Source organism: Egretta garzetta, unplaced genomic scaffold, assembly GCF_000687185.1.
Source record: "Egretta garzetta isolate BGI_Z169 unplaced genomic scaffold, ASM68718v1 scaffold85, whole genome shotgun sequence".
Classification (NCBI taxonomy): Eukaryota; Metazoa; Chordata; class Aves; order Pelecaniformes; family Ardeidae; genus Egretta; species Egretta garzetta.
Window position 1 is genome coordinate 2,243,272 of NW_009259718.1, and position 12,692 is coordinate 2,255,963.

General features: G+C 44.2%; 1 protein-coding gene across 1 annotated transcript in view; it reads left to right on the forward strand.

Moving 5' to 3' along the window:
* The window catches only part of WDR3 (WD repeat domain 3), a 22,609-nt gene that overhangs the window by 1,056 nt on the left and 8,861 nt on the right, over positions 1-12,692 (forward strand). The window contains exons 2-15 of the mRNA XM_009639170.2: positions 943-1,152; positions 1,610-1,728; positions 3,457-3,535; positions 3,883-3,978; positions 4,433-4,543; positions 5,573-5,674; positions 5,793-5,890; positions 6,810-6,905; positions 7,228-7,458; positions 8,279-8,372; positions 8,753-8,854; positions 10,623-10,708; positions 11,152-11,287; positions 12,005-12,061. Coding sequence (XP_009637465.1) covers positions 943-1,152; positions 1,610-1,728; positions 3,457-3,535; positions 3,883-3,978; positions 4,433-4,543; positions 5,573-5,674; positions 5,793-5,890; positions 6,810-6,905; positions 7,228-7,458; positions 8,279-8,372; positions 8,753-8,854; positions 10,623-10,708; positions 11,152-11,287; positions 12,005-12,061 — 1,617 coding nt within the window. The remainder of the gene's footprint in view (positions 1-942; positions 1,153-1,609; positions 1,729-3,456; positions 3,536-3,882; positions 3,979-4,432; positions 4,544-5,572; positions 5,675-5,792; positions 5,891-6,809; positions 6,906-7,227; positions 7,459-8,278; positions 8,373-8,752; positions 8,855-10,622; positions 10,709-11,151; positions 11,288-12,004; positions 12,062-12,692) is intronic.

The window sequence follows — 12,692 nt, forward strand, 5'->3', positions numbered from 1 at the left end:
GGGTTTGGACTCCGAAGCAGAGCTGTTGGTACTAGTGGGCTGCGTTTTAAGGGACGTGTCACCTCCGCAGCTTCCCCCCCCCTCTCTGTGGTCTGAGCACACCTCGAGGTTTGCGTGTGGTGCGAGCCTGCGGCTCTGGGTGCGCCTTGGCTGAACCTCGCTGTTGATCCTTTGAGATTTTGCCTTTGGTACCTCAGTTGGGGAAGAGTGGTTGCTGCCACGGTGACTGGAAAGCTATTCCCTTTTTAGCTGGCGACCAGCAGCAAGCACTGTGTGAAAGTTCTGGGATGGAACAGGGATGTCGTGGAGCTTCTGTTTTGGCTGTGGATCTGGGCTTCCCGTGTGAAAGTTGTATCCCGTAGGGGGGTTGTGGGCTGTAACTTTAAGGACTTTGCCACGTGTTTCCTCCTGAGAGATTCTGAAACCATTGAAATACTACTGTCTGCTACAAACTGAATTCAGGATTTGCTTTACAGCCCTTAGAGTGGTGACTGCCGTCATGTTGTTTTGGTGATGTTTTTTATCATTCTGAAGTTCTTGTGCAGTCCAGAAAAGCAGCTCTGCCCTGAGACACGCCAAGCAAGGGAAGATGGGTCAGGAAGAAGCTTTCAATCTTCAGTCTCAAAACAACATTCCCTGCTCTCTGGCACATAAAATGCACGAGCAGAAATGTGGGCATCTGAGTTCCAGGGCTCATTCTACACCAGTTCTCTGTTTGATTATGAGTAATTACTAATCTTTTAGCTGCTGTCTGCCATGTAAAATGGGGCTAATGACACTGTATTTGTCACAGGAAGCTGAAAAATGAACTTCTAAAGTGGCAGAAGCGCTCAGCTGGAGGTTCAGTAAAAGAGCAGAGTCTATTCTTTCTGCTGTGTAAATATCTGGCTCTGTCATGCCATATATCAACATTCTATGTGTTTTGTCTCCTAAAAATTGCAGGTTCTTATCCTTAAGGGTCTCAAGCAGGAGGTCAGTTGCCTCTGTCCCTCTCCAGATGGGTTGCACTTGGCTGTTGGGTATGAAGATGGGTCAATCCGTGTCTTCAGCCTCCTAAGTGGAGAAGCGAATATCACTTTCAATGGACACAAGGCTGCAGTTACAGCCCTGCAGTATGACCATCTGGGTGGCCGGCTGGTATCTGGCTCAAAGGTGAGGGTTGCACATCTGGTGGACAGCCCTTTCACAGAGATGCTCTGTGGAGCAGGCTGACCTGCACTAAAATGTTTGGTATTTTAAGTGGGTTATGCGGCCTCTGCCTATAGCCAGAGGATGTCAATGAGGGGAGTTAGGGCTGCAAGACAGCGATGGAGATGGGGAGCACAGGGCTGGGAGAGCAGCGGAGACTCTGGGGCAGGAGGGGGGTACTAGAAGAGCTGTTAAAGGTGGAGAAGCTTGTGAAGTCAGGAATAGCAGAAGGCAGGATGGAGGTGCATCTGTTGGTCTGAAAGCACCTCAGGGGAAGGAATGTCACTTGTATTAATCATCCCTAATATTTAAATTCAGAGTGAGAAAGCTTGCTCTCAGGTAACCTTTTCCATCTCATAGCAGAGGTAGACATTTTGCAGAGACAAATGCCAGTCCCTTGGAGACACTCTGTCTGTTACAGGATACAGATGTCATCGTGTGGGATGTCATCAATGAGAGTGGTCTGTACCGGCTGAGAGGACACAAGGATGCTGTCACTCAAGTCCTTTTCTTGAAGGAGAAGAACCTGTTGGTCACCAGGTGAGCCAGGCTAAGCATAGTGGTTGATCAGGAAAGCAGCCATGGTTTTACTTGCAATTTAGACATCCCAGGTGCTACACGCCATTTGTATTTTCCTTCTCGACTCGTGATATCTCAGACCCACCACCATCTTAGAATATGATTTGGTTGTGTCCACATGTTTCAAAAATCTGGTGCCTGAATCCACATGTGTTAAGCAGAACTGAAAAGGCTATCTTGAAAAATAGTGTTTGGAAAAGGGTTAACTTGCTGGTAAATATAGCAACTTAGAATTATTGTAACAAGGGATAGCAATAATGTGTTCATTATGCATGTAACCGTTTTTGCTGTTTATCTTGAAGAATTAAGCAGACTGACTTTCTGTATGCGTAATTCACACAGCAATGTGACAGAAAAATTGCTTCCTAGTAGGCTGTAATTACAGGAATTAATTAAAAGATGATAGATTTTTTGGGGGGTTGTTTTTTTCGTTATTCAACATGAGCTGCTAGTTGACTGTATCCCTTTAAAAATAAATGGTTGACAGAAGGTTCTCTTGCTCAAATTTCCATCAATAATTTTTTATTTATTAATATGTCATCTAATAGCCTAATAGAAAAGTGCATGCAGTTAGTTCAGTGTAAAAATTATAACAAGTTTCTTGTGCTTTTTTTGTTGTTTCAAATGGAAAAAGTAATATTGTGTTGGTTTGGTAGATGATGCCTGTTTTTTAATGCAATTTCCAGTCTTTGCAGGTGAACTTTAGAAATGCTTCTTAATTCTCTCAGTAACTAAATTGAGATAAAGAATTCTTCTCTATTTTTTTTTATTAATAGAGTAAAAATGTTACTCTGTTTTTCTGAAGATGCAAAGTTTTGCTTTGCGCTTTAGATTGCTTTTTTGCCCAAGCAGCTAACTCCAGTCCTTTGTGTACAGACTTTTTTGTGATTTTTTCCATCTGTCCAATTTACAAGTACCTTTGGATCCTATGTAACAAAAGCGATGGATTAACAATAAATATCACTTGTAATCAGATATTTTTTTGTCCTGAGGGAGCTTAGTAATGGAACAACAAGTTTTATATTTTAATTTAGTTGAAACTTATTGAGGAAAATAGGCTCTAGCAAAGTTACCAAAAATAAAAAAAAAGTATTAATTGTTGTCAGGTGTACTAAAAAATCTGTATAAATGTTCAAATTACTTTTGCCAGGTGCTATTGTAGCATTGGGGTAGCATATTACAGCCAGAAATGTGTTTTCAAGGAGGTCTAATCCTGTGCGGGTTTAGAAGGATGGAAACAGCTGTAATTCTCTGTTAGGAGGAGCAGCTCCAAATCACTGCTCAAAATGAAGGCATCTGCTTTTCTTGTAGCCTGGTCTGTGCACAAGCATGGCACAGGTTGAAAATGTGGAGAGGAATTTTTGGAGGCAGCTTTAGAATTGATCAGCGCTTTGCGTTTACTGTTCTCACCCTAAATAAGTGAAAAGGGAGGCTGTAACACTGGGACTTGCTGCTGAATACAGAGGAGGAAGCAGTTTTCAATGACTTGCTAGATACCTTTTTGCAGCACCTTGTATTGCTATACTTTGTCTTTGCATAGCTTGCAAAATTCAGTGTCTGAGCAGCTGCTCTGTGAAATGTTCTGGCATGTTGTAGATTTTATTACTTTTTTTTATTTCTACCACTTTTCTAAGCGCATGAGGTCTGGCAGTCTTTCCTCATGTCTTGAGTTTTTCTGATTTGTTTCAGTGGCAAAGATGCATTGGTGAAATGGTGGGACCTGGACACCCAGCACTGCTTCAAAACTCTGGTTGGACACCGTACTGAGGTAAAGAGGATGTGTGGGAGCTGTTGGGGTTGGAGGGACTTTGGATTACATGTCATGGCTCACTTGGTGCTTTCCCTGCTCTCAAGAGTTGTAAACTGGCACTGTGATATATTTTGCTTGTCATTAGGCTTTAGAGATGAGCAAATGAGAAACATCCAAACTTTCCAGGAGCTGTCATCGGCATGCAGTGGGTGACAATTCCAATACAGATGTCCCCGGAGGAGGTCCTGGCCTAGATCCAGTCTCTTCTTGGTTGCCATTTAAATAAATGAATTAAAGATGCTCTGCTGCTGTTATGATAGTTAAAGGAGCCATAAGCCAATTCCTCACATTGTGCTTCTGGACAGGTTTGGGGGATGGCTTTGATATCCGAAGAGAAGCGTCTGGTCACTGGGAGTGCTGACAGTGAGCTGAGGGTGTGGGATATCACTTACATCCAGGAGGTAAGGTATTCCCTCTGTAACCCCTCACAGTCTTGTCCAGCTGCTTGTCTTTGGACTAAGATGGGTCTGGGACATGTTAAAGCTGATTGACGTTCTGGGAAACAGAGCCAAAGCTATGTCTGCTGTCTGAGGGGCTCAGAAGCTGCTCTGGGGATAGACTTTCCAGTTTTCTGTGTTTTGAGTTTTCAAGTGACACTGTGAGCACTTCCAGAGCAAGGTTTCCAGAGTGTGTCAGACCTTCCTGCCTTATGGCTAGAGAAGAGTCTTGTGTGTGGATGATAAGCAGGGGAGGACATGGAGTGTTTGGTGCCTACAGGCATGCTGTAGGCCACTGCTTTGTTGCAGTGTACACTAATCACTTGTTTCTCCAGGGAGGTGAAGTCTGAGACAGGAACTAAACACTGTAGCTCTTGTGATTTAGAGTATTCCTTATGGTTTTTGTGTCCATGAACAGGTACAAGACCCAGATGAGCCAGAAACCAAGAAAAGCAAAGGATCTTCACCTGGAGCAGAAGAAAATACTGAAGAAGATGAGACCCTAGAGTTGGATGAGCGTCCTGAGGAAGTAAGCTCAGTTTTCCACGCTGTCTGTGGGATGTTGTATCTAACTCTGTTTGTATGGAGCTGCTTGCAGAGCCAGCAGGAGTTTGAGAGTCACTCACACATTGATCCTCTGTATTGGGTTTATGCCCCAAGTGTCATATTTAGCCTGTTAGGGAAAATGTGGTAATTCTTGTCTTGAGTCATAACATCTTCCTCAGCAGCAGTTGCTGCCCTGTTTACCTACAGAACATCAGCAGAAAGATGTGTGCCAAAATGCATTCACATGTTATTGTCCACTGAAAGCTTTTTCTTTGCCTTCTGTTTGGGGGAACTAGCAAATTTTTAAAGTTCAACAGTGCTAACAGAGCTCTTCTATTGAACAACACGGGAATAAAATAGTTACTAGCTACTTGGCAGCTGCTGGATTCAGTGCTGATGCCCACCTTTGCAGGTCAGTAGCAGAAGCTGAGAGGTCAGAGTAACCGTAACGAAATACGGTGTGAGATTCAATTGCAGAAAGCTGTTCCCACTTGTGCTGCTGGAGGAGACTTTACTGAACCTGTCTTTTCAGTGGAACTTTCTGGGGTCCTCCTCAGATACCGGACTGCTTGTAGCTGTGGTACATAGCTGACCTTGTTAAATACTTTTTCCAACTTCTTCTCTAGAGGATTTCTCTCCCTTCAACCACCTGTTTAAGAGTCTCCGTTCTCACCTTCTCTGCCTTTTCTGACAGAGGGACTGAGCTCTGCTGCCTTTGTAGCATAGAAATTCAGCTCTGTCTCCTAAACGGCTATGGTTTGCCAAAAAAGTTAAGTTACTCTTCCACTGAGGCTGTCAATGATTATCTTCAGCTAAAATGCAACAAAATATAATGAGATAAGCTTGTAGCTCACACAAATGCTTGTTTTGTCCCCGAATTATCCTTGCTAGCTGTTCTACCAGGACCCTGTAGGTTCATTTCTCCCTCTTCCCTTGCCAGTAGGTTTCTGAGTTTGCTTGAGAAGATTACTTGACCTTTCAGACCAAGTTTTTTCTCTTCCTTTCCCTATAGCGCCTTGTAAAGTGCAGCAAAGTTGGATCCATCATGCGGGAAGGGAGAGACCGAGTAGTTAGTCTTGCCACAGACCGAACGGGCAAGATTTTGGCCTGCCATGTAAGTAATGGGGGGCTCTCCTATCAAGGTGTAGAGGTTGTTAGAGACCTCGAGTAACCTCTGTTAAGGGCTGGGATAGGGCTTTGTATGCCTTTGACTTTGTTTGCTCTGTTTCTAGGGAACAGATTCTGTTCTGGAAGTGTTCTCTGTCATTTCTGAAGAGGAAGTCCAAAAGAAACTGGAAAAGAAAATGAAGAAAGCAAAGAAAAAAGCCAAGTAAGCAGTCTTTTGGATGTATTTGGGTGCCATCTGTGTCCAGAGAACTGTTAGAAAATCCCTTCAGCAGCATGATACAGTGGTTGAACTCCAAGCTACTGGTCATTCTGTCTGTGCAGCTACTGTATTTTTGGGGTCACTGTTCCTGTGCATCCTTGGTGCTTGTCTGAGCAACACTACTCCCAAAGACTAAGGAAATAACCTTTCTTTCTGAGTCCTCCCCCTGCAAAAAAGGCTAATGTGTACAAAGGAATGGACATAAAATGGGTTTTTCAGAGCTGCTCACTTCTGCCTGACATTCATATTTAGTCTGCTTGGTGCGTCAAATAAAGTCCTTGATAGGATATACGGGGATGAGAGTTTCATCTGAGAAGTCAGAGTGACTCTGATACCTCATGTCCTGTTTTACAACATGCAGAGATGCAGGTGAGGGCTTTATTAGTGTTTACTTCATGTTAAGTGTCTCTCTGGGTATCCTGGCACTTAACAGGTGCCTTACAACAGCCCTTAGGGAGAGGTCTGGCTCCAGGGTAGAAACTGATGCACAGGGCATGTAAATCTGGAGATGCCTTTTGGCAATGGCTGAGGACTTTTGGTGAGTGGTAAGAGATGAGCAGAAGCTGATTTCCCACTCAAACACAGCTTTCTGTTGTCTGTTTTGTATCCGTCTTTCTAACATGCCTTGTTCAAGTGCTTTGGCTCTGGAGGATGTTGCCTTTTTTAGGACAGTTTGTCTCTTTAGTAGTCTGCATACCAGCATGAACTTCACTGTCTCACCCTGTTCTTAAATGTAGTTAGCACTGCTGGGTAAGAGGTCAGTTGTTTTCAGCAGGCTAGTTGGTTTCCTTATGTTAAGTGGTTTCCTTTGTTTTGGCTGTGCTGGGTTATTTAAGTCTCCTCCATTATCTGACATTTTCAGGCAGAACTCTGAAGAGGAGCCTGAAAGGAGTGTGGAGCTGAGCCTGCAGGAGGAGATTCAGCGGGTCACTAACATCAGAGCTTCTTCTAAAATCAAGTGAGTGGAAAGCCTGTCGTAGAGGCTGAGCTGTGGTTATGCAGCTACTTGGAGTGCTCTGCACAGTCCAATATAGGGAGAAATGGAAGAAGTTTCCCCCTCAACATCTGTTCAGCTTAGAGCTGGGGAGAGGCCTGCCATGATCTCCACTCCGTTCACACCTCTGGTCACACAAGTGGTCCCCTTTGTGCACACCTCTGTGGCTTAGTGTGCACTTGCTTGTGGCATGCCTTTGTCTATATACCTCTTTCTCAGTTTTCTTGATATTTAATCCCTCCCACATTTTGTCTTATTACAGCTCTGGTTTTGTCTAATCAAACAGGTCATTTGACTTGATTCTCTCTCCAAAAGGAGAGCTGAAGGTCGTACTGCTGCTCCAGAACAACATCATTGAGTCGTACAACCTGGACCTGTCAGCACAAGTCCCCCAGGCTGTCCGTGTATCCAAGATAACCATTGGAGGCCATCGCAGTGATGTCAGGACATTGGCTTTTAGCTCTGACAACATTGCCATTCTCTCAGCAGCTGCAGAGTCTGTAAAGATTTGGAACAGGTACACAGTCCAGTTGTGTCAGTCCCCTCTACTGTGTGTCTGTCAGCCTCCCAGAACTCAGGGATGCTGTGTTCAGAGGCAGTGCTAAGGAAGAGGGGGTGATAGAGCAATATAAAATAGTGAATGAAGTAAAGGAAATAGAAAACCATTTGACTTCTTCCCTTGTTAGGGAAACTGAGAAGCTATTGAGCTAAAACTGCATAATTAACTCATGGAGTTTGATGCTGTAAAGCAGCACTGAGGCTAAGTTTAGTGGCAGGTACGGAAAGACAAATCTCTAAACATGAAGGTCATACATAGCAGTCCAGTATAGACTGTATCTTGCTGGTTGGTTTTTTTTACCTTTTTAATAAGAGGTACTAACTGTTACCTGAAAATAGCTACTGCCTGTTCTTTAGGGACTGTGTGGGTTTCTTGGCATCTTATCTGAAGGACCTAGTATTAGACTGAGTAGGCTGCTGTTTTGATCTAGAGTGTTTCCTGAGTGGTGCCGATTTCAAGCTCTGTTTCCTTTGAGTGTGCTGCCTTATACTCCTCCCTTCTCTCCTGAAAGACAGCAATTGCTTTTGGAGAACAAGAGCTCTGTCCTTGCTCATAACAGTAATAAGTCATGATGGCAAACTATGTAATGGCATGTTTTTATGTAAAATGTTCTTGGCAGTAACACTGGATAGCATTTGGGTCATACGATGGCGGTGGCGTAGCTTCTGGCCCCAGTTGAAAAGACAGCTCTAGGAAGAGGCTACTCTGGAGCATGTCTTGCTTAGTAGGCCAGATTTCTTGTGCGATAAGAGGTTTTGGGCTCTGTCTTTGTCCACAGATCAACCTTGCAGTGCATCCGGACAATGGACTGTGAGTATGCACTCTGCTCGCTCTTTGTCCCAGGAGATCGGCAGGTCATCATTGGCACCAAGGTAAATAGTGTCCCTTCTGCACTCCAGACTGCCCAGGTCTGGAAATGTGCTGAAAAAGGCATCAAGGTGGCCTTACAGAAAATGCATTGCATTTCCTGATCTGGAGCACTCTGTTTTAGGTGTAAAAACCTCTCTGACAGTCAGGTTCTGCTCTGTTCCCTGACTCTTTATGTAGCTCCTGTGGCTTAAGTTGGAGAGCTCGAGAGAGCTTTGGGAAGTCCCCGATGGAGAATAGGAGTTTGGCCATCTGCATGTAACAGCCATCTAATGAAGCTGGCTGTTCAGGAGATGGGTGGCAGGGTGCTCTCCTGCTAGGAGCTATCGTGTGTCATGAAGGTAGAGGGGCTGATTTGTCCTCTGTGATGTGTCTCTCCCTGCAGACAGGGAAGCTGCAGCTGTATGACCTGGCTTCTGGGAGTCTGATGGAGACACTTAATGCTCATGACGGGGCGGTGTGGTCCATTGCTCTTTCACCAGACCAGGTAACTCAGCCACCCTTCTAAACATCATCTGTTGCACATCTTTTCATGTAGCTTCTTCCTATATCAGTGACTTTTGAATCCATCCAAGGACTTAATTAGCTCTTTTGGCGATAGGTCTGCAAGTGAGAATGTGCATTCAGATCATAATCTGCTGTGTCCCTCAAAGCCCATTTTGGGGCACTGCTTCACAGAAGGCATATATGTGGGGCTTAGATCCTTGCTTCCTAATGTATAAATTACTGGTTTTGTTCTGCTTGGGCACTCTTTTTTCAGATAGATTGAATAGCTCTGACTCCATATAGGTATATCTAATTGGTTATTTTTTCTAATAATCCATAAAATCTGTAAGTGGCATGGTGTCAAGTTACTAGGTATTTCTCATTTAAAATTAAGCTTTGAAACCTCTTAGCAGGTCTTTAATCCATGAAGTACGTGCTCTGTTGAACTATTTTGTCCTGGTTTTGTAATGAAAATGTAACACAAGACTAAGAGGCATGCCTTGCATGAGCAGCACTGTTTCTGTTATCAACTACAGCCTTAATCTTGAGGAAAAGCATAATCGCCATCAAATTAATTTTCCATATGTTTTCTCCATATTCAGTTAACTCTCTTAGTTTGATGGAAACTGCAATTACCTGTTACTTATGTTGACCATGCTTGCAGTTACCAGGCCTGCCTGTTTACTCTGTATGAATTATGGTGTTAGTTTCTTCCTGGATCTCCCCCAATATTGCTGAAGGTGGTGAGAATAGATGTTGACAGTTCAGAGAGTGCCTCATTCTGCTCTGTAAAAAGTCTTGGATTTGGGGGATCTGAACCATTGATTTCTAAATGTCTGACATAGGTAGCTGCTTTTTGACAGCCTTAAGAGTTTTTGGAGTGCTTTTTCATCACTGTATTGTAATGTGATTATGGTATGTGTTTTTTTCCCTGAGCACAGCAGATGAAAAACTACTGAACCCATGTTTACTGAGCATTGCTGTTTAATAATTCTCATATTTCCCGCTAGAAATGGGGCAGTACTTCTGAAAAGATTTTTTTTTTTTTTTAATGTTCCCATTTTACATACGCTTACTCTATGTGGCCTAACTACCCTGGCTGTAGAAATCTGTTTGTGTCTTGTACTCCTTGTATCAGTTTTTCCTCCATTACCAGGGTTCAGGTTCATATTGGTTTCTATTAATTTCTACTTTCTTCTGTTTGTTGTGTATGCCTTATTATTTTTCTTAAGTGGCCACGTTGCACTAGAAGCCGGAGTGGTTTTTAGTGGAATCAAAATCATAGCAAGTAATAACCTGCCTGAGATTCATTCACCCTACAGATTAAAATATATGGGACAGATTTTACCCTTGTTCTTAATGTAAAAGGGATAATGTTGAACTGTTTTTCCTTTAGAAGGCTGTGCTCCTGGGGTGGTGGTAAGGTGTGTGTGATCCAGTAACAATGAGAGTGTTAACTTGCCTGCAAAACACAAGCACATCATTACCTACAGCTGAGAAGACTGCTTTCAGTTCCAAAGTTTCAGCCCATGTCTTTGTCTTAGACCTCCCTGCCAGAGCTTTTGAAATTGTTATTGTTGCTCAGCCAGTGGGTAATGCGTGCTCCAACCAGAGCAAGTGCTCCTGATGGTGTCCACTTAATCATTAATACTGTAGGAATGTGGCACATTTAAAAAAACCTCCTTCTGTGTTGACATTTCCTTGCTGTAGAATTTCTCTGGGTTATAGCAAAACTGGATTCACAGTAATGTTTTTGTTTTCCCCTGCAGCGTGGCTTTGTGACAGGAGGTGCTGATAAATGTGTCAAGTTCTGGGAGTTTGAGCTTGTGAAGGATGAGAGCAGTGTTCAGAAAAGGTGAGAAAATAAACCTTTCTAGGCTACATTCAGCTGCAGTATCCATTGTCATTGATGGATGCTTTGGCCTTTGCTGTGCGCTGTAAGCAAGTGTCCATGACATGTATGTGGAACATGTGGGGAAGAGTGTGAGCTCAGCACTGTTTCGTGAAGGTCTGAGCTTAGCCAGGGAAGGGCACTTGCCACATTCTGATCCCTTGCTTGTGTGTGAGTTTAGCTTCTAATCACAGGATGAACATCCAAGTGGTTAAGCAGTAATTTAGCAGTGATGTTTACCAGCCTGCAGTGCTGTGCTTATTTCCAGTCCTGTCTTGTTTAAGTCGTAAAGAGGAATGAGATGCTGCGTGTTCGAATTAACTTGCAATGTGGGAGTTGTATTTATATCTCTTCCCAGTTTGTTTGTTTGGGATAACAATTGTGTTTTTTCCTCTTTTTGTTGCCAGGCTCTCCATGAAACATGTGCGCATTTTGCAGCTGGATGAAGATGTTCTCTGTGTGCGGTACAGCCCCAACCAGAAACTGCTGGCTGTCTCCCTGCTGGATTGCACTGTGAAGATTTTCTACATTGACACGCTCAAGGTGCATGACCAAATGGGCTGTGAGGCTGTGCAGGAAATGATGTAGTTGTAGCCTGAAAGATCAGGAATACATAAGAAAAGTGTCTATTTGTTGCAGGACACTAGTAAGAATCAAAGAGAGACCATGCATCCCACCCACTTCAGGTGCCGGTTTGCTAGCAAACCTCACAGAACAGTGGTTGGCCCACACTGGGGAGAAGATCCATTTTTCATCTGGAAAGTGTTGTGAACCTGCAGGTGGCAAGGTTCACTCGAAACCCTGTGGGTGAGGTGGTACTCCAGAGCTCCGAGGCACTGTAAGGGTGGGGATAGATGTCACACAGGGCATTAAGTAGGGCATAGCAGAGGCAAAGCCTGGGGGAGGAGAATCTTCCTTGTGAGCAGTGTGTGGTGGTTTTGTGAGTTGTGTATTAGCATGTGAATGTTGGGGAATGACACAAAACAGATCACTGACAGATATAGGCTAAGAGGAACAGAGATAAACTCCATAGCAGTGGCTATTAGCGCCAGAGTTAGCTCAGCTTGTTTGGGTGCTTCCACCCTCATCTCAGTTCTGCTATCATGGTGCTGCTGCTAATGGTGTTCAGGGCAAGAGTGAAAGTGGAGCAGCGCTAAAAAGACAGAGCTCCTGAGGGCACAGCAGAACTAGCCTGGAGCTCGAAATTTTTGCACATCTCTACCCAGCAAGTCTAACTGAGACATCTTTCTTCTGCTTCAGTTTTTCCTCTCTCTGTATGGACACAAGCTGCCAGTGCTATGTATGGACATCTCCTATGTAAGTATCATTAGGGCTGTGTGTTAGGTGGGACTGTGATAATACGGATCATCACATATGGGTGACTCTGAGAACCTCTGCTGGCAGCAAGGCCTCCAGGATAATGCTTTGTTCTCATCTGCTTGCTCCTGACTTAGCAGTTTCTTGATGGGAAACAGCAAGCCCCTCCTTAGCCCGCAGTCATGCCCTCACTGGGAGGGGTCACAGAGTAGCGGCATGACAGACCTGACCAGGGCATTTTGTGAGCAAGTGGAAATCAAAATGCTGTGGTGGTTCTCTACACTCATCTTTAGCAGGGAGCAGGCTGTACCTCTTAAGTTACTAACTGTGTGAGAGGAGCCCGAATTCTTCGTTAGTGGGAGCAGAGAGCAGGTGCTGGGGTGGAGCAGCCTCTTCATGCCTGTTCATTCTTGGGCTGCATCTTGCTCTGGGATGTCCTTGGAATGAGTTTCATTGGAAGCCAAAAATGTCAAGATATAGCTAAGGTCTTAAATGCCTGCAGAGGTTCAGAAAAGAGTGAGGGTGCTGTCAGTGGGCTGTGCCAGTACCACAGGCACAGGCCACCCTGGTGAAAGGAGGTGGAGGGATCAGGAGGGCATGTTTGGGAGCCAGTATCTGCCTACTGAGCAAT